The sequence below is a fragment of the Salvelinus fontinalis genome, unplaced genomic scaffold (assembly GCF_029448725.1).
Source record: "Salvelinus fontinalis isolate EN_2023a unplaced genomic scaffold, ASM2944872v1 scaffold_0187, whole genome shotgun sequence".
Lineage (NCBI taxonomy): Eukaryota > Metazoa > Chordata > Actinopteri > Salmoniformes > Salmonidae > Salvelinus > Salvelinus fontinalis.
This window is the reverse complement of record NW_026600396.1, coordinates 111492-133257: the sequence shown is the minus strand read 5'-3', so window position 1 is coordinate 133257 and position 21766 is coordinate 111492. Positions and strand designations below refer to the sequence as shown.

Here is a 21766-nt window from a genome sequence, read left to right as displayed (position 1 = left end):
TTATAGCGACCATACTGAGGAGGTACAACCCTTTATTATGGCCTCCATACTGAAGATGTCAAAACCTGTAAATTGACCCCCATACTGGTGAGGTCAAAACCTTTATTATGACCACCATACTGGTGATGTCAAAACCTTTATTATGTCCACCATACTGGTGAGGTAAAACCCTTTATTATGTCCACCATACTGGTGAGGTAAAACCCTTTATTATGTCCACCATACTGGTGAGGTAAAAACCTTTATTACTACCACCATACTGGTCATGTCAAAACCTTTATTATGACCACCATACTGAAGAGGAAAAAAACTTTATTACGACCACCATACTGAAGAGGCCAAAACCTTTATTATGGCTACCATACTGAAGAGGCCAAAACCTTTCTTATGACAACCATACTGAAGAGGACAAAACCTTTATTACGACCACCATACTGAAGAGGCCAAAACCTTTATTATGGCTACCATACTGAAGAGGCCAAAACCTTTATTATGGCCACCATACTGAAGAGGCCAAAACCTTTATTATGAATATCATATTGGTGAAATCAACACCTTTATTATGGCCACCATACTGGTCAGGTCAAAACCTTTCTTTTGACCACCATACTGATGAGGTCAACCCTCTATTATGAACATCATACTGGTGAGGTCAAAACCATTATTATGACCACCATATTGGTGAGGTCAAAACCTTTATTATGACCACCATACTGGTGAGGTCAAGACCTTTATTATGACCACCACACTGAAGAGGCCAAAACCTTTGTTATGGCCACCATACTGATGAGGTCAAACCTCTATTATGACCATCATACTGGAGAGGTCAAAACCTTTATTATGACCACCATACTGAAGAGGCCAAAACCTTTATTATGACCACCATACTGAAGAGGCCAAAACCTTTATTATGACCACCATACTGAAGAGGCCAAAACCTTTATTATGACCACCATACTGAAGAGGCCAAAACCTTTATTACGACCACCATACTGAAGAGGCCAAAACCTTTATTATGGCTACCATACTGAAGAGGTCAAAACCTTTATTACGACCCCCATACTGAAGAGGCCAAAACCTTTATTCTGGCCACCAAACTGAAGAGGCCAAAACCTTTATTATGACCATCATACTGGTGAGATCAACACCTTTATTATGGGCATCATACTGAAGAGGCAAAAATCTTTATTATGACCCCCATATTGGTGAGGTCAAAGCCTTTATTATGAACCCCATACTGGTGATGTCAAAACCTTTATTATGGCCACCATACTGGTGAGGTAAAATCCTTTATTATGACCACTACACTGGTGAGGTCAAAACCTTTATTATGGCCAACAAACTGAAGAGGTCCAAACCTTTATGGCCAACATACTGGTGAGTTCAAGACCTTTATTATGACCACCACACTGAATAGGCCAAAATCTTTGTTATGGCCACCATACTGGTCATGTCAAAACCTTTATTATGGCCACCATACTGAAGAGGTCAAAACCTTGATTATGACCACCACACTGGTGAGGTCAAAACCTTTATTACGACCACCATACTGAAGAGGCCAAAACCTTTATTATGGCTACCATACTGAAGAGGCCAAAACCTTTATTATGGCCACCAAACTGAAGAGGCCAAAACCTTTATTATGACCATCATACTGGTGAGATCAACACCTTTATTATCGCCATCATACTGAAGAGGCCAAAATCTTTATTATGACCCCCATACTGAAGAGGCCAAAACCTTTATTATGGCCACCATACTGAAGAGGCCAAAACCTTTATTATAGCGACCATACTGAGGAGGTCCAACCCTTTATTATGGCCTCCATACTGGTCAGGTCAAAACCTTTATTTTGACCACCATACTGATGAGGTCAACCCTCTATTATGACCATCATACTGGTGAGGTCAAAACCATTATTATGACCATCATGCTGGTGAGGTCAAAACCTTCAGTTTGACCACCACACTGAAGAGGTCAACACCTTTATTATGGCCACCATACTGAAGAGGTCAAAACCTTTATTATGACCACCATAGTGAAGAGGTCAAAACCTCTATTATGACCACCACAATGGTGATGTCTAAACCTTTATTATGACCCCCAAACTGAAAAGGCCAAAACCTTTATTATGGCCACCATATTGAAGAGGCCAAAACCTTTATTATGGCCACCATATTGAAGAGGCCAAAACCTTTATTATAGCGACCATACTGAGGAGGTCCAACCCTTTATTATGGCCTCCATACTAAAGATGTCAAAACCTTTATTATGACCCCCATACTGGTGAGGTCAAAACCTTTATTATGACAACCATACTGGTGATGTCAAAACCTTTATTATGTCCACCATACTGGTGAGGTAAAACCCTTTATTATGTCCACCATACTGGTGAGGTAAAACCCTTTATTATGACCACCACACTGGTGAGGTCAAAACCTTTATTATGAACACCATACTGAAGAGGCCAAAACCTTTGTTATGGCCACCATACTGGCCATGTCAAAACCTTTATTACGACCACCATACTGAAGAGGCCAAAACGTTTATTATGGCTACCATACTGAAAAGGCCAAAACCTTTATTATGACAACCATACTGATGAGGTCAAAACCTTTATTACGACCACCATACTGAAGAGGCCAAAACCTTTATTATGGCTATCAGACTGAAGAGGCCAAAACCTTTATTATGGCCACCACACTGAAGAGGCCAAAACCTTTACTATGGCTACCAGACTGAAGAGGTCAACACCTTTATTATGGCCACCATACTGGTCAGGTCAAAACCTTTCTTTTGACAACCATACTGATGAGGTCAAAACCATTATTATGACCCCCATACTGGTGAGGTCAAAAACTTTTGTATGTCCACCATACTGGTGATGTCAAAACCTTTATTATGGCCACCATACTGGTGAGGTAAAACCCTTTATTATGACCACTACACTGGTGAGGTCAAAACCTGTATTATGGCCAACAAACTGAAGAGGTCCAAACCTTTATTATGGCCACCATACTGGTGAGTTCAAGACCTTTATTATGACCACCACACTGAATAGGCCAAAACCTTTGTTATGGCCACCATACTGGTCATGTCAAAACCTTTATTATGGCCACCATACTGATGAGGTCAACACCTTTATTATGACCACCATACTGAAGAGGTCAAAACCTTGATTATGACCAACACACTGGTGAGGTCAAAACCTTGATTATGACCAACACACTGGTGAGGTCAAAACCTTTATTATGACCATCGTACCGGTGAGGTCAAAACCTTTATTATGGCCACCATACTGGTGAGGTCAAAACCTTTATTATGGCCACCATACTGGTGAGGTCAAAACCTTTATTATGTTCACCATACTGAAGAGTCCAAAACCTTTATTATGGCCACCATACTGAAGATGCCAAAACCTATATTTTGGCCACCATACTGAAGAGGCCAAAACCTTTATTATGGCCACCAAACTGAAGAGGCCAAAACCTTTATTATGACCATCATACTGGTGAGATCAACACCTTTATTATCGCCATCATACTGAAGAGGCCAAAATCTTTATTATGACCCCCATACTGAAGAGGCCAAAACCTTTATTATGGCCACCATACTGAAGAGGTCCAACCCTTTATTACGGCCACCATACTGGTCAGGTCAAAACCTTTATTTTGACCACCATACTGATGAGGTCAACCCTCTATTATGACCATCATACTGGTGAGGTCAAAACCATTATTATGACCATCATGCTGGTGAGGTCAAAACCTTCAGTTTGACCACCACACTGAAGAGGTCAACACCTTTATTATGGCCACCATACTGAAGAGGTCAAAACCTTTATTATGACCACCATAGTGAAGAGGTCAAAACCTCTATTATGACCACCACAATGGTGATGTCTAAACCTTTATTATGACCCCCAAACTGAAAAGGCCAAAACCTTTATTATGGCCACCATATTGAAGAGGCCAAAACCTTTATTATGGCCACCATATTGAAGAGGCCAAAACCTTTATTATGGCCACCATATTGAAGAGGCCAAAACCTTTATTATGACCCCCAAACTGAAGAGGCCAAAACCTTTATTATAGCGACCATACTGAGGAGGTCCAACCCTTTATTATGGCCTCCATACTAAAGATGTCAAAACCTTTATTATGACCCCCATACTGGTGAGGTCAAAACCTTTATTATGACAACCATACTGGTGATGTCAAAACCTTTATTATGTCCACCATACTGGTGAGGTAAAACCCTTTATTATGTCCACCATACTGGTGAGGTAAAACCCTTTATTATGACCACCACACTGGTGAGGTCAAAACCTTTATTATGACCACCATACTGAAGAGGCCAAAACCTTTGTTATGGCCACCATACTGGTCATGTCAAAACCTTTATTACGACCACCATACTGAAGAGGCCAAAACGTTTATTATGGCTACCATACTGAAAAGGCCAAAACCTTTATTATGACAACCATACTGATGAGGTCAAAACCTTTATTACGACCACCATACTGAAGAGGCCAAAACCTTTATTATGGCTATCAGACTGAAGAGGCCAAAACCTTTATTATGGCCACCATACTGAAGAGGCCAAAACCTTTACTATGGCTACCAGACTGAAGAGGTCAACACCTTTATTATGGCCACCATACTGGTCAGGTCAAAACCTTTCTTTTGACAACCATACTGATGAGGTCAAAACCATTATTATGACCCCCATACTGGTGAGGTCAAAAACTTTTGTATGTCCACCATACTGGTGATGTCAAAACCTTTATTATGGCCACCATACTGGTGAGGTAAAACCCTTTATTATGACCACTACACTGGTGAGGTCAAAACCTGTATTATGGCCAACAAACTGAAGAGGTCCAAACCTTTATTATGGCCACCATACTGGTGAGTTCAAGACCTTTATTATGACCACCACACTGAATAGGCCAAAACCTTTGTTATGGCCACCATACTGGTCATGTCAAAACCTTTATTATGGCCACCATACTGATGAGGTCAACACCTTTATTATGACCACCATACTGAAGAGGTCAAAACCTTGATTATGACCAACACACTGGTGAGGTCAAAACCTTGATTATGACCAACACACTGGTGAGGTCAAAACCTTTATTATGACCATCGTACCGGTGAGGTCAAAACCTTTATTATGGCCACCATACTGGTGAGGTCAAAACCTTTATTATGGCCACCATACTGGTGAGGTCAAAACCTTTATTATGTTCACCATACTGAAGAGTCCAAAACCTTTATTATGGCCACCATACTGAAGATGCCAAAACCTATATTTTGGCCACCATACTGAAGAGGTCAAAACCTTTATTATGACCATCATACTGGTGAGGTGAAATCCATTATTTTGACCACCACACTGGTCAGGTCAAAACCTTTATTATGGCCACCACACTGAAGAGGTCAAAACCTTTATATGGCCTCAATACTGAAGATGTCAAAACCTTTATTATGACCACCATACTGGTGAGGTCAAAATCTTTATTATGACCTCCATACTGGTGAGGTCAAAACCTTTATTATGGCCACCACACTGGTGAGGTCAAAACCCTTATTATGAACAACACACTGAAGAGGTCAAACCCTTTATTATGGCCACCATACTGAAGAGGCCAAAACCTTTATTATGGCAAATATACTGAAGAGGTCCAAACCTTTATTATGGCCACCATACTGGTGAGGTCAAGACCTTTATTATGGCCACCATACTGGTCAGGTCAAAACCTTTATTATGGCAAATATACTGAAGAGGTCCAAACCTTTATTCTGCCACCATACTGGTGAGGTCAAGACCTTTACTTTGACCACCATACTGATGAGGTCAAACCTCTATTGTGACCATCATACTGGTGAGGTCAAAACCATTATTATGACCATCATACTGGTGAGGTCAAAACCTTTATTATGGCCACCATACTGGTGAGGTAAAAACCTTTATTATGACCACCATACCGAAGAGGTCAAAACCTTTATTATGGCCACCATACTGGTGAGGTAAAAACCTTTATTATGACCACCACACTGAAGAGGTCAAAACCTTTATTATGGCAACCATACTGAAGAGGCCAAAACCTATATTTTTGCCACCATACTGAAGAGGTCAAAACCTTCATTATGACCACCATACTGCTAAATTCAAAAACTTTGTTATGGCCCCCATACTGAAGAGGTCAAAACCTTTATTATGGCCACCATACTGAATAGGTCCAACCCTTTATTATGGCCACCATACTGGTGAGGTCCAAACCTTTATTATGGCCACCATACTGGTGAGGTCAAAACCTTTATTATGACCACCACACTGAAGAGGCCAAAACCTTTATTATGGCCACCATACTGGTGAGGTCAAAACCTTTATTATGGCCACCATACTGGTGAGGTAAAAACCTTTATTATGACCACCATACTGATGAGGTCAAAATCTTTCTTATGACCATCATACTGGTGAGGTCAAAACCTTTATTATGGCCACCACACTGAAGAGGCCAATACCTTTATTATGGCCAAAATTCTGGTGAGGTCAAAACCTTTATTATAGCGACCATACTGAAGAGGCCAAAACCTTTATTATGGCAAAAATACTGGTGAGGTCAAAACCTTTATTATGGCCACCATACTGGTGAGGTCAAAACCTTTATTATGGCAAATATACTGAAGAGGTCCAAACCTTTATTTTGCCACCATACTGGTGAGGTCAAGACCTTTACTTTGACCACCATACTGATGAGGTCAAACCTCTATTGTGACCATCATACTGGTGAGGTCAAAACCATTATTATGACCATCATACTGGTGAGGTCAAAACCTTTATTATGGCCACCATACTGGTGAGGTAAAAACCTTTATTATGACCACCATACTGGTGAGGTGAAAACCTTTATTATGACCACCACACTGAAGAGGTCAAAACCTTTATTATGGCAACCATACTGAAGAGGCCAAAACCTATATTTTTGCCACCATACTGAAGAGGTCAAAACCTTCATTATGACCACCATACTGCTAAATTCAAAAACTTTGTTATGACCCCCATACTGAAGAGGTCAAAACCTTTATTATGGCCACCATTCTGAATAGGTCCAACCCTTTATTATGGCCACCATTCTGAAGAGGTCCAAACCTTTATTATGGCCACCATACTGGTGAGGTCAAAACCTTTATTATGGCCACCATACTGGTGAGGCCAAAACCTTTGTTATGGCCACCATACTGGTGAGGACAAAACCTTTATTATGGCCACCTTACTGGTGAGGTAAAAACCTTTATTATGACCACCATACTGATGAGGTCAAAATCTTTCTTATGACCATCATACTGGTGAGGTCAAAACCTTTATTATGGCCACCACACTGAAGAGGCCAATACCTTTATTATGGCCAAAATTCTGGTGAGGTCAAAACCTTTATTATAGCGACCATACTGAAGAGGCCAAAACCTTTTTTATGGCAAAAATACTGGTGAGGTCAAAACCTTTATTATGGCCACCATACTGGTGAGGTCAAAACCTTTATTATGGCCACCATACTGGTGACGTAAAATCCTTTATTATGACCCCCATACTGGTGAGGTAAAAACCTTTATGACCACCGTATTGATGAGGTCAAAACCTTTATTATGACCATCATACTGGTGAGGTGAAAACCTTTATTATGACCATCATACTGATGAGGTCAAAACCTTTATTATGACCATCATACTGGTGAGGTCAAAACCTTTATTATGACCACCATACTGATGAGGTCAAAACCTTTATTATGACCATAATACTGGTGAGGTCAAAACCTTTATTATGACCACCATACTGAAGAGGTCAAACCTTTATTATGACCACCATACTGAAGAGGTCAAAACCTTTTTTATGACCACCACACTGAAGGGGCCAATACCTTTATTATGGCCACCATACTGAAGAGGCAAAAACCTTTATTATGACCCCGATACTGAAGAGGCCAAAACCTTTATTATGGCCACCATATTGAAGAGTCGAAAACCATTATTATGGCCACCATATTGAAGAGGTCAAAACCTATATTATGACCATCATACTGGTGAGATCAAAACCTTTATTATGGCCACCATACTGAAGAGGCCAAAATCTTTAAATGACCACCATACTGAAGAGGCCAAAACCTTTATTATGACTACCATACTGCTGAGGTCAAGACCTTTATTATGGCCACAAAACTGAATAGGTCCAACCCTTTATTATGGCCACCATATTGAAGAGGCTCAAACCTTTATTATGGCAACCATTCTGAAGAGGTCCAAACCTTTATTATGGCCACCATACTGGTGAGGTCAAAACCTTTATTTTGACCACCACACTGAAGAGGCCAAAACCTTTATTTTGACCACCACACTGAAGAGGCCAAAACCTTTATTATAGCGACCATACTGATGAGGTCAAAACCTTTATTATGGCCACCATACTGGTGAGGTAAAAACCTTTATTATGACCACCATACTGATGAGGTCAAAATCTTTAAATGACCATCATACTGAATAGGCCAAAACCTTTATTATGACCCCCATATTGAATAGGCCAAAACCTTTATTATGGCCACCATACTGAAGAGGCCAAAACCTTTATTATGACCATCATACTGGTGAGGTCAAAACCTTTATTATGACCACCACACTGAATAGGTCAAAACCTTTATTATGGCCACCAGACTGAAGAGGCCAAAACCTTTATTATGGCCACCAGACTGAAGAGGCCAAAACCTTTATTATGACTATCATACTGTTGAGGTCAAAACCTTTATTATGGCTATAATACTGGTCAGGCCAAAACCTTTATTATGGCCACCAGACTGAAGAGGCCAAAACCTTTATTATGACCCCCATACTGAATGAGCCCAAAACCTTTATTATGGCCACCACACTGAAGAGTCCAAAACCTTTATTATGGGAACCATACTGGTGAGGTCAAAACCTTTATTATGGTCACCATACAGGTGAGGTCAAAACCTTTATTATGTCCACCATACTGGTGACGTAAAATCCTTTATTATGACCCCCATACTGGTGAGGTAAAAACCTTAATTATGACCACCATACTGATGAGGTCAAAACCTTTATTATGACCATCATACTGGTGAGGTCAAAACCTTTATTATGACCATCATACTGGTGAGGTCAAAACCTTTCTTATGACCACCACACTGAAGAGGTCAACACCTTTATTATGACCACCATACTGAAGAGGTCAAAACCTTTATTATGACCACCACACTGAAGGGGCCAATACCTTTATTATGGCCACCATACTGAAGAGGCCAAAACCTTTATTATGACCCCCATACTGAAGAGGCCAAAACCTTTATTATGGGCACCATATTGAAGAGGCCAAAACCATTATTATGGCCACCATATTGAAGAGGTCAACACCTCTATTATGGCCATCATACTGAAGAGGCCAAAATCTTTATTATGGCCATCATACTGAAGAGGCCAAAATCTTTATTATGACCCCCATATTGGTGAGGTCAAAACCTTTATTATGACCATCATACTGGTGAGATCAAAACCTTTATTATGGCCACCATACTGAATAGGCCAAAACCTTTATTATGGCCACCATACTGAAAAGGTCCAACCCTTTATTATGACCACCATACTGAAGAGGCCAAAACCTTTATTATGACCATCATACTGGTGAGGTCAAAACCTTTATTATGACCACCATACTGGTGAGGTCAAAACCTTTCTTATGACCACCACACCGAAGAGGCCAAAACCTTTATTATGGCCACCAGACTGAAGAGGCCAAAACCTTTATTATGACCATCATACTGGTGGGGTCAAAACCTTTCTTATGACCACCACACTGAAGAGGTCAACACCTTTATTATGACCACCATACTGAAGAGGTCAAAACCTTTATTATGACCACCACACTGAAGGGGCCAATACCTTTATTATGGCCACCATACTGAAGAGGCCAAAACCTTTATTATGACCCCCATACTGAAGAGGCCAAAACCTTTATTATGGGCACCATATTGAAGAGGCCAAAACCATTATTATGGCCACCATATTGAAGAGGTCAACACCTCTATTATGGCCATCATACTGGTGAGGTCAAAACCTTTGTTATGGCCACCATACTGAAGAGGCCAAAATCTTTAAATGACCACCATACTGAATAGGCCAAAACCTTTATTATGACCACCATACTGGTGAGGTCAAAACCTTTATTATGGCCACCATACTGGTGTGGTCAAAACCTTTATTATGACCACCATACTGGTGAGGTCAAAACCTTTATTATGACCACCATACTGAAGAGGCTAAAACCTATATTGCCACCATACTGAAGAGGCCAAAACCTTTATTGCCACCATATTGAAGAGGCCAAAACCATTATTATGGCCACCATATTGAAGAGGTCAACACCTTTATTATGACCACCATAATGAAGAGGTCAAGACCTATATTATGACCATCATACTGGTGAGATCAAAACCTTTATTATGGCCACCATACTGAAGTGGCCAAAATCTTTAAATGACCACCATAATGAATAGGCCAAAACCTTTATTATGACCACCATACTGGTGAGGTCAAAACCTTTATTATGGCCACCATACTGGTGTGGTCAAAACCTTTATTATGACCACCATACTGGTGAGGTCAAAACCTTTATTATGACCACCATACTGAAGAGGCTTAAACCTATATTTTGGCCACCATACTGAAGAGGTGAAAACCTTTATTATGACAACCACACTGGTCAGGTCAAAACCTTTATTATGGCCACCATACTGAAGAGGTCAAAACCTTTATTATGACCCCCATACTGAAGAGGCCAAAACCTTTATTATGGCCACCATATTGAAGAGGTCAACACCTTTATTATGACCACCATAATGAAGAGGTCAAAACCTATATTATGACCATCACACTGGTGAGATCAAAACCTTTATTATGGCCACCATACTGAAGAGGCCAAAATCTTTAAATGACCACCATACTGAATAGGCCAAAACCTTTATTATGGCCACCACACTGGTGAGGTCAAGACCTTTATTATGACCACCATACTGGTGAGGTCAAAACCTTTATTATGACCACCATACTGGTGAGGTCAAAACCTTTATTTTGACCACCATATACTGAGGTCATCACCATATACACTGAGTGTACAAAACATTAGGAATGCTCTTTCCATGACATAGACTGACCAGGGGAATCCACTTCAATCAGTGTAGATGAAGGGAGGAGACAAATAAGGATTTTTAAGCCATGAGACAATTGTGACATGGATTGTGTATGTGTTCCATTCAGAGGTGAATGGGCAAGATAAAAGATTTAAGTGCTTTTGAACGGGATATGACGGTAGGAGCCAGGCGAACCAGTGAGTTTGTCAAGAACTGCAACGCTGCTGGTTTTTCATGTTCAACAGTTTCCCATGTGTATCAAGAATGGTCCACCACCCAAAGGACATCCAGCCAACTTGACACAACTGTGGGAAGCATTGAGTCAACATGGCCAGAATCCCTGTGGAACGCTTTCGACACCTTGTAGAGTCCAAGCCCCGACAAATAGAGGCGGTTCTGAAGGCAAAAGGGGGTGTAACTTAATATTAGAAAGGTGTTCTTAATGTTTTGTTCACTCAGTGTATAACCTAAGGTCATTTTAGTAAATCACATCAGTCTCCTACACATAGTAATGCCAGAGTTGACATGCATCGCTCTGTCCCCTCCCTATCTCCTTCCTCTCTGTGCAGGAGAGCCCCTATGTGATGCGTAAGGGGAACTACCAGGAGTACCAGGGGAATGACCAGTACGAAGGCTTCTGTGTGGACATGTTGAGAGAGCTGGCAGACATCTTGAAGTGCTCCTTCAGGATTAAACTGGTGGATGATGGGCTGTATGGAGCACCTGAACCCAACGGGTCCTGGACCGGCATGGTGGGAGAGCTCATCAACAGGGTGAGCACACACACACACACACACACACACACACACACACACACACACACACACACACACACACACACACACACACACACACACACACACACACACACACACACACACACAAATAAGAGACTATGTGTGCTTAATTAGGTCACACTTCAATCATACTTCAATTACCACAGTGTGGTCCCCATGTGTCTCTTGCCATGGTGCTGCCCCGCTCCCCACTCTCTCTGCTCTCCTGACTGATCAAACCAGGCTAATCCCATGTTCATCAATTAGGCTTTAATTTGACTGTCTGACAGGAGGTTCCATAGATGGAAAAGCCAGCGAACAGTTCTGCTGCAGTGGATCTCTGGTTCTATTGTCTCTCTGAAAACAATTTTTCTCTCTCTGTGTATATGTCACTCTGTCTTTCTCCCTCGCTGGGGTGGAGGGAACGCCATTGGCTCATAGGTGCATCTCCAAACCAGGGGTCTCTGACCGAAGTGTTGGTTTGTTGTCATCTATTTCTGACCCCCTCTCTCTCTCTCTCTATCTCTCACTCTCTCTCTCTCTCTCTCTCTCTCTCCTCCACCCCCCCCCCCCCCAGAAAGCAGACTTGGCAGTAGCAGGCTTTACCATCACGTCTGAGAGGGAGAAAGTCATAGACTTCTCCAAGCCCTTCATGACGCTAGGAATCAGCATCTTGTACAGAGTCCACCTGGTAAGACAGACACACCAGAGCAGTTGAGTGTATTGGATTTCCCTAACTGCTGTTTGTGCTATCCTGTTTATTTTATGGGCCGTGACAATGCATTTCTTTGAGGCTATCGAGGATATCTGAATTTGATTCGGAAAGATAGAATGGATAGGTCTTATAGAGTTTATGGTTGTACATCGCACACGTTTACCGTTCAACTCTCTGATGCTTACATTTGTTGCATTATGAACAGTTTAAAATTGCAGAGATGATTTGCTGTACAGTTGCAGGGAAGAACACTGCCCCTCTGTGGTTGAAAGAGGAACTACATGACAGCTATGTAATGTAATGTAATGTAATAGGGCCACCAACCTGTCCTATCTCTCTCTCTGTTTTAGGGGAGGAAGCCGGGGTATTTCTCCTTCCTGGACCCCTTCTCTCCAGCCGTTTGGCTCTTCATGCTGCTCGCCTACTTGGCTGTCAGCTGTGTGCTCTTCCTGGCTGCAAGGTAAGTGCATGAAAGAGCACCACAGTAACCCAGGGCAACAGGAACAGGAAACTAGTGAGGAACTCTGGGATTGTTTGTGCATTTTGGTTGACATAATTGAATAATAATGAGTTTTAGTAGCTTATATACACACCAAATTAAAATGCCTTGGTTGATATAGATATATGTTGTGTACAGAGGTCCTTATGGTCCTTTCTCTCCTCTACACTTTTAGAAAAAAGGTGCTATCTAGAACCTAAAAGGGTTCTTCGGCTGTCGCCGTAGAAGAACCCTTTGAGGAATCATTTTTGGTTCCAGGTAGAACCCTTTTGCGTTTCATGTGTAACCCTTTCCACAGAGGGTTCTACATGGAACCCAAAAGGGTTCTACCTGAAACCAAAACGGGTTATCCTATGGGGACAGCCAAAGAACCCTTATGGAACCCTTTTTTCTAAGAGTGTTCTCCTCTCCTACTTCCAGGTTAAGTCCCTATGAGTGGTACAACCCCCACCCATGTCTGCAGGGGCACAAGGACATGCTGGAGAACCAGTACACCCTAGGGAACAGCCTGTGGTTCCCTGTAGGAGGCTTCATGCAGCAGGGCTCTGAGATCATGCCCCGTGCCCTGTCCACACGTTGCGTCTCAGGGGTCTGGTAAGTCTCTCTCTGTCTGTGTGTGTGTGTGTGTGTGTGTGTGTGTGCGTGTGTGTGTGTGTGTGTGTGTGTGTGTGTGTGTGTGTGTGTGTGTGTGTGTGTGTGTGTGTGTGTGTGTGTGTGTGTGTGTGTGTGTAAGTATGTCTCAGTCTGTATGTCTCAGTCCGAGTAAATGTCTCTCTGTCACCCTCTCCTCTCTCATTTCTCTCCCTGTCTGTGATTCTGTCAAACTCTATTTTCTCTGACTTTCTCTCTCTGTTTCTCTCTTATTCTTTCTCTCTCTCTCTATCTGTCTCTGTCTCTCTCTGACGATGTCACTTCTCCCTTTCTTTCCCCTCAGTCCTACGTCTCTTTCCCTCTCTCTATCCCCCCTCTCCTTCTCTTACTCTCTCTAACTCTGTCTCTCTCTTCTCCCAGGTGGATGTTTACGCTGATCATCATCTCCTCCTACACGGCCAACCTGGCAGCCTTCCTGACCGTCCAGAGGATGGAGGTGCCCATCGAGTCTCCTGACGACCTGGCCGACCAGACCAACATCGAGTATGGCACTATCCACGGGGGGAGCACCATGACTTTCTTCATGGTACGGCCCGACGCTGGCCCTGGGGGGCGTATGTAGAGCTTTGAATGGAGAATGACTGGGAGGGAGGTGTGTGTGTGTGTGCTGTTGTTCTAGTATTTGCCGACCTGTCTCAGATTGCTCCTATTTGTATTTGTGTGTATAGTGAGGTGGGTATGTGGTTGATCACAGTTTGTGTGTGTGTGTGTGTGTGTGTGTGAGAGTGTATTTATTTCCCTATTTGCTGGCATGTCTCTGAGCTCTTGTTGTGTTCTTTACGGCTGTTAGTGTTAAGTGGCTGAGTGTCAGTGTTTGCTTATGTAAGAGCTGCTGGCATCTGTGTTTGTCAGTGTATTTGGACTGTGTGCTTGATTGTGCATGTGTGTTTGTGAGTAAGTGTTTAGGTGTGTGTGTGTGGGGGTTAGAGTGTGAGTGTTTGTTTGTGTATCTTTATTGTGTGTATGTTCATTGTGCTTACCCAGACCTCCCTTGATGCTGTATCATCCCTCTCTCCACCTCTTAACTATACCTCTTAACTGTACATACTACCGAAGAGTCCTTCACATCCAACCCACATCTCACCTCTTTTGTTGCATATACAATACTGTATCTAACTGGTTGCTGTTACCTTGACTCTGTGTCTATGCTGTTCCTTAGCATGACATATTGTATGTACACTACCACCTGGCGTTTGATTCAGCTGCATCTGGATAAAGGATAATGCATCTGTTTAATTATGAGTAAATATGAGGAAATGTATATATCTCTCTTTTCCTACCCTTCCGTCTCTATCCCTTCTCCCCCCTCCCTTCTCCTCCCTCCCCTTTCCCACCCCTCCATCTCTTTCCTACACCCCCCCCCACCTTCCTCCCCCCCTCCAGAACTCGCGCTACCAGACATACCAGCGCATGTGGAACTACATGCACTCCAAGCAGCCCAGTGTGTTTGTGAAGAGCACCGAGGAGGGCATTGCCCGCGTGGTCAACTCTAAATATGCCTTCCTCCTGGAGAGCACCATGAATGAGTACTACCGCAAACTCAACTGTAACCTCACCCAGATAGGTGGTCTGCTGGACACCAAGGGCTATGGCATCGGCATGCCACTGGGTGAGCGAGGGATGGAGGTATAGGGGGAGAGAGGGATGGAGGGAGGGAGGTATGGGAAGAGAAAAGGATGGGGGGAGGGAGGTATGGGGAAGAGAGGAATGGAGGGAGGAAGGAAGGAAGGGAGGTATGGTAGAGAAATGGGTGGAGGGAGGTATAGGAGGATAGAGGGATGATGGGGAAGGATGGAGGGAGGTATGGTGGAGAGGGATGGCGGGTGGGATGGAGAGAGGTATGCGGGGAGAAATGAGAGAGGGATGGAGGGAGGTATGGGGGAGAGATGGATGGGAGAGATGGGAAAGAGGAGAGATGGGGGAAAAGGAGAGATGGGAAAGAGAGAAGAAGAGATTGTGTGAGAATGGTGGTGAAATAGAGGGAGGATGGGAGACAGGGAGAGACGGGGGAGTGGTACAACCCACAACATCTGGATGAGAAGGGGAGGAGACCACAAGCCTTTTAATTCCTCTTCCCCTCCATCTTTGATCCCCTCTTTCTCTTCCTCCCTCTTTCCTTTTGCCCTCCCAGGATCTCCATTCAGAGAGGAGATCACTATGGCCATCCTGCACCTGCAGGAGAACAACAGGCTGGAGATCCTGAAGAGGAGGTGGTGGGAGGGAGGACAGTGCCCTAAAGAGGAGGACCACAGAGCCAAGGGTCAGTACACTACTCTGTTTCCAGTGTCTTTGCAGCTTTGTATCTCAACTGATGTCTGTGAGTGTTCTGAATGTACTGTAAGATGGGAGATTACCAGGGTTTGTGGTTTTGTGTGTGTAACTGTTCTTGTGTTAAATCAGGGGCATATTGGTGGTACTGTATGTGTGTGTATTATTAACCATCATGTCTCTCCTCCACAGGTCTGGGCATGGAGAACATCGGGGGTATCTTCGTGGTGTTGATCTGTGGCCTCATCATCGCTGTGTTCGTGGCCATCATGGAGTTTGCGTGGTCGACGCGCTGCTCTTCAGAGACAGACGAGGTACGCCCTCACTCCTGCCCTCGCCGACACCACAGACCCATCCCAGTAGGTCCCCATGGCAACACACCAACCCTGACTCCCCATCCTCTGTCGTGCAGCGTGTGTGTGTTTGTTGGGCCGCCTCTGGAACTGTGTGTGTTTGAATATGTGTTCGTCGGACTGCTTCTAGCACCATGTGTGTGTGTATGTTAATCAGTGTGTGTCTAGTCTGTGTGTTTCACTGTTGGCTTTGCTATGTATTGTGCATGGGTGATGAGGGTGGCTAGTTTTACAACTGAACCTCAAATGAAGCAGGACAGATTTCTCCTGTAAGCAGATCAGGGTCCAGTCACATGTTGTGATGTTGTGTGAACGTACTTGTGTTGGCATGCTATAGTACTAGCGTTGGTGTGTGATCGTGGGAGGGTATTTTGACTGTGATCAGAATGTGTTCATGTTTAGTACAGGGTATGGATAAGCCAATATTGTGATGCCAATATTTGCTTGCTTAAGAAGCAGTGTGTAATGATTTCCCTGGCATTAAATGTCACGATCTATCTTCTTTTACATGCCTCACATGCTGGTACTCTTCCTTTCCATTCTTGGATCACTCCTCGCTCTGTGTGTGTCTGCCACACCTGTCATTCTGTCAATCAGTGTCTGTTTTCTGATAATGAATACTGTTTCTGTTTGTGTAAGAGTATTATTCATCATTGTTATGATTTTGTGGATTAGAATATTCCATAATGTCATATGTCTAAATGTCCTTGATGCATTTTGTTGAAACTTTTTTGCAAGTGTGTGATGCTGTTGTAATGTTAGAGGTGTGTGTGTGTGTGTCTGTTTGGGTCTGTGTTTGTGTGTGTTGTTTTTCTACATGCACCTCAGTTTGCGGGCCTGCCTGTTTGTTCATAGTTCCTTATGTACCATTATATATATATTATATATAATTTGTTCTGCTCAGTTGGTAATTTGTATGGATTGTATTAACTCTCTCTGCTCTTTGGATATTCTCCAACCTCTATCCATCTCTACATCTCCGCTCATTATCTCCAAATAATTTCTATTCATTAACACTTTCATTGCCATCCCTGCCTTTTCTACCTTCTATACCCTCATTCGGTTCTCCTCTCCTCCTACCATCTTTTTTACTCCACCTCTGCCATGTTTCTGCTTTCCTTCTCTTTTTTGCTTCCCCTCTTTCTTCCCCCCACCTTCCTACTCTCCCCCCTCTATCTCTTTCCCTTTGCCTTCCCTCTTTTTCCCCCCGTCTGTCTACTTTGCTTTGTGGCCCCCTATCTCTCCCTATTCTCCCCTTCCCGTCGTCCCTCTCTCTCCTCTGTTCTCCCAGGTGTCTGTCTGTCAGGAGATGCTCACCGAGTTCCGAAACGCTGTCTCCTGTAAGAAGAGTTCCCGTTCCCGTCGTCGCCGCCCCCTGGGCAACTCCGCGGCCCTCCGCCACCCCACCCGCATCGCCCTGGGGGCCCAGCGGCCACTCCGCCTCGTACAGGAGATGCGCCTCAGCAACGGCAAGCTCTACAGTGGCTCGGGACCCCTGACTGGGGGAGCAGGGGGGCCAGGAGGGGGTGTAGGGGCTGGGGGAGGTCCATCAGACATGGGCCCTGGGCCTCAGCGACTCCTGGAGGACCCTCTGGGGGCTAACACCACCCCTCCTCACCCGCCCCAGCCTCAGGCCCCCGTGGCGCTCCCTCGCAGCTGCACGCACGTCAGGATCTGCCAGGAGTGCAGGAGGATCCAGAGCCTGAGGTCAGGGATGGGGTCCACAAGGATCCCCCCCTCATCTGCACCTCTGCCGCGCCTGCCCCCTCCTCCTCCCCCCTCCTCCTCCAACACAGACAGCGAGGGGGGAGGGGGGTCCAGCCCCCGGCGGCTCCCCCACAGCACCCCTGCACCCTGCCTACCCATACCACCCCCACAGAGCAGCACCGACACAGACCTTCTGGGGAAGCAGGACTAAGACTGACGAACTAGGAGGGGCTGGAGGGTATATGGGGGCAAGTTAACAGTGACTTAACTGATGTTTTGAGCTGCTCAGTGACACACTATTCTCTGGCCCTCTGTACATTGGCCTCCAGGAGTGAACTACAGGGAGAGAAGGAGGGAGAAAGAGAGAGAGAGAATTAGAGGGATCAAAGATGTTGTGAGACGTGTGATGAAGCAATGGAAAGGATATATTTGCACAGATACCAAAAGACACACCCATACAGAAGGAGAAAGAAGGAGAGACTTCCTTTGCTCTCCAGCGCGCTGCCCAGCTGGTTCTGATGTTAGCCCAGTCTGTTCACAGAACCATGCTCCACTATGTTCTGGTTTTGTGGTTTACTTGAAGATGGCTGCTCGGTTCTTATCTTGACTTACCAATGGACCAATCAGGACTGAGCTACACTGGATAAAGTAGTCAGGTAACGCACATCATTTGATGCCAGACCTACTGGTTTCTCTGTTGGTCTCTCCCTGTTCTCCCCGCTCTCTCTCTCCATCTCTCTCTCTCTCTCTTTCCCTTTCCATGGTACCACAGACTCATCTAGAGCGGCCAGCTCTTCCTCTCTGGACGGTGACCACTGGAGGAGGAGCCCACATTGATCCTGGAGGACCTTAAATCTATGTAACATACAACAACAGAAGACTTTTAAACTGACTCTGAGAATTATAGGATTTTCCAGATTTTTTTGTTGTTGTCTTTGTCGTTTGGTTACCATTGTTCTAAGTGGAAGCTACAGAAAAATAAAGACTATATATGTGACTAATGTGGTGGATCACGACACACTATGAAGACAAGACTCCCCTGAGGTTTACTGTGTGGAGGAGGTGTTTTGTCCCTCCGGGGACCCCGTAGCTGCTTTTGAAACGACATTGAAGAAAGCAGATTTGGCTGGAAATTAGTTGTAACAAAGTCAGATATGCATAATATAATTTCTGTGTGTGTGTGTGTGTGTGTGTGCGTGCGCGGAGAGGTCTGTCCTTACAGCAAGTGAGAGGAACAAATGATCATACCAAGTATATGATAATCAGAGGCTTTGCGATGTGAAATAACTTGTTATCCTGGAGAATATTTGCCAAGCCTTTTCTCCTCTTTACCTCTGTTCATAGCACAGAGAGAGAGGAAGAGGAGAGAGGAAGATGAGAGAGGATGGGGAGAGAGAGAGAAAAAGGAGAGAGCGATGGAGAGAGGAAGAGGAGAGAGATAGAGGAGCAAGAGAAAAAATAGGAATGCAACAGAGAGGAACAGAGAGATAAAGGAGGACTGTATTTGTATTTGAATGACAAATCCCTAATTGAACTACTTCCATAATGAGATTTGTCCTGATCTGGTAATTCTGGGCAGCATCTTGCAGGGGGCTTGGCCGTGCTGCCGGGAGGCTGGGACTAAAGCTTCCCTGCTCTACATCCCATTGAACTGGCTGTCTGCAGCACAGACGCCTGCCAGAACTCCACACAGAGCTCCACACCACCCTGAGCCCTCTCATTACAGCCTGTGGAGCTTTAGATCTGGTAATTATTCCCCTTTAATAACTAATAGCCACACAATGACTATGGAGGAGACGGAGGTCATGGTTTAATGTTATAAAAGTATGACGGGGAATAATGTTACAGTGTTCAAGCCTTTCTGAGGCTTTCTGCTGCCTCTCTCACACATACACCACAGATCATCATACACACACACTGACAGACATAACCATGCAACCTAAGAAATACATAATTATTTATGTTTTTCTTCTCTTGGACCCACAGTGCATCAGTGAGCCAGACACACACATCTGCATAGGTCACCACTCTAGTCTCAACTCAATGCTGTGAAACCATTGGATGGCTTTCTTCCAATACACTTCATTGGCCTCCTTTCCTCATCTCCTTTCCTACACAACAATTGATCTTACAGGGATAGACAGCTGGTGCATCTCTAACCGGTCTTTTCACCTATCAGTGGTGAAGAAGGAAAGGAGATAAGAAAATGAAGACCTTTGAGTATTGGGACATATAACAATGTCAGGGGGGGAAGGAGGGGTACCCAAAGTGAATCAGAGGGGTGTCTGTGAGGGGAGAGAGTTTACTCAACAAAACAAACAAATCGTTTCTGTTAACTTTTCAGTTCTCTGTTATTTTTTCATATTTCTATACTAGTGCTAAATGGATTATTAAAATAATGTTGTTGAATATTATGATTCAATTTGTATTATTATTATTCCTATTGAAGTACGGATCTATTGGAGGATGCTGCTGTTTTGGGGAGATGGGTGGGCAGGGGTGGGTTGATAGAGGTGAGGGGTGACGGGGACGTCCTCTCCATAGCAGCAACCTGATGTTAAATCCTATAGACACACAAACTCGTTTGGAATAAAAAATATTCTAACTGTCCAAGCTGGCAAGATGTATCGTCTGTTCCTGCAGTGTTAAAGTGTGTGTCTGACAATTTGTCTTTTATTGTATGTTTTTCAGTTTCAGGGTGAGCACCTAATTATTTTGTGGTATCCATCTTAGCTGGGTCGTTCCACTGAGAGTGTCTCTTGGGTAGTGTAATAACTACTGATTTCACTTCATTTTAACATTATGTCATAAAGAGCACATGTTCAACTTCATAACAAACACGTTAAATCTCCAGAGGTTAAAAGAAGAAAAATGACCATAAAAGTTGACAATTAAAGTAACAGGGTTGAATGTAACAGGTTTGGCGATTTCATCTTAAACCAGCCAAGCTTGCTGTGTGCAACAGGGAGGGGCAACTGAATGTAAGCATAACAAAAAATGTGAAATTGTTTTGAAATGTGTATTTATTTATTTACAATATGATGAGAGTTTAAAAGTAGAATGAAAATAGCATGTGCAGGAGAGGTAAGAAGAAAAAAAACCTGAGACTTGTAGGCACCTCCCCCTTTCTAACATTGATAAAAGATAACCATACAAAAAAGTATGTCAAATGTTTTAGATAGATTAGTGCTAAAATGTTGTTTATTAAACAACTAATTGACCGACGTCTGTTCAATTACTTGAATTCCATGTAGTTAGTTCTTTAGAGGGAAATCAAATCACTCACGAGAGAAATCAAGTCAAGAATTATGTGGGATGCGGGGTTGAAGGGAGTTGTAGTTTTCATTAAGCAAATATTCAACCTTGTTCAGTGCAGAAACGTGGTACTTAACTACAATGACCCTGATCCATTGCGCCTGTTTCCTGCTCAAACAGAGACTGTTGTCACTAGTTGCCTCTGCCACTGCATCATAAACCCTACCTATTTCTACAATTTATCTTCATAAAATGTGACTTTAAACCTAACCTTAACCACACTGCTAACCTTTTGCCTAACCCTCACCTTAAATCAAGACCAAAAATTCAATTTTTGTTTTC

General features: G+C 43.6%; 1 protein-coding gene across 5 annotated transcripts in view; it reads left to right on the top strand.

The window, feature by feature from the left end:
- The window catches only part of LOC129844170 (glutamate receptor ionotropic, kainate 5-like), a 158186-nt gene extending 137608 nt beyond the window's left edge, over positions 1 to 20578 (top strand). For 3 of the 5 annotated variants that reach the window (XM_055912587.1, XM_055912588.1, XM_055912586.1), the window contains 9 exons: positions 11770 to 11973; positions 12554 to 12667; positions 13042 to 13151; positions 13611 to 13784; positions 14202 to 14367; positions 15225 to 15450; positions 15973 to 16101; positions 16302 to 16468; positions 17754 to 20578. In XM_055912587.1, the coding sequence (XP_055768562.1) occupies positions 11770 to 11973; positions 12554 to 12667; positions 13042 to 13151; positions 13611 to 13784; positions 14202 to 14367; positions 15225 to 15450; positions 15973 to 16101; positions 16302 to 16468; positions 17754 to 18380 (1917 nt within the window). In that variant the 3' untranslated portion in view covers positions 18381 to 20578. Of the gene's footprint in view, positions 1 to 11769; positions 11974 to 12553; positions 12668 to 13041; positions 13152 to 13610; positions 13785 to 14201; positions 14368 to 15224; positions 15451 to 15972; positions 16102 to 16301; positions 16469 to 17059; positions 17097 to 17753 lie in introns of all 5 variants that reach the window. The other 2 variants (XM_055912590.1, XM_055912589.1) reach the window with 2 other exon arrangements.
- The last annotated feature ends 1188 nt before the right edge of the window (positions 20579 to 21766 follow it).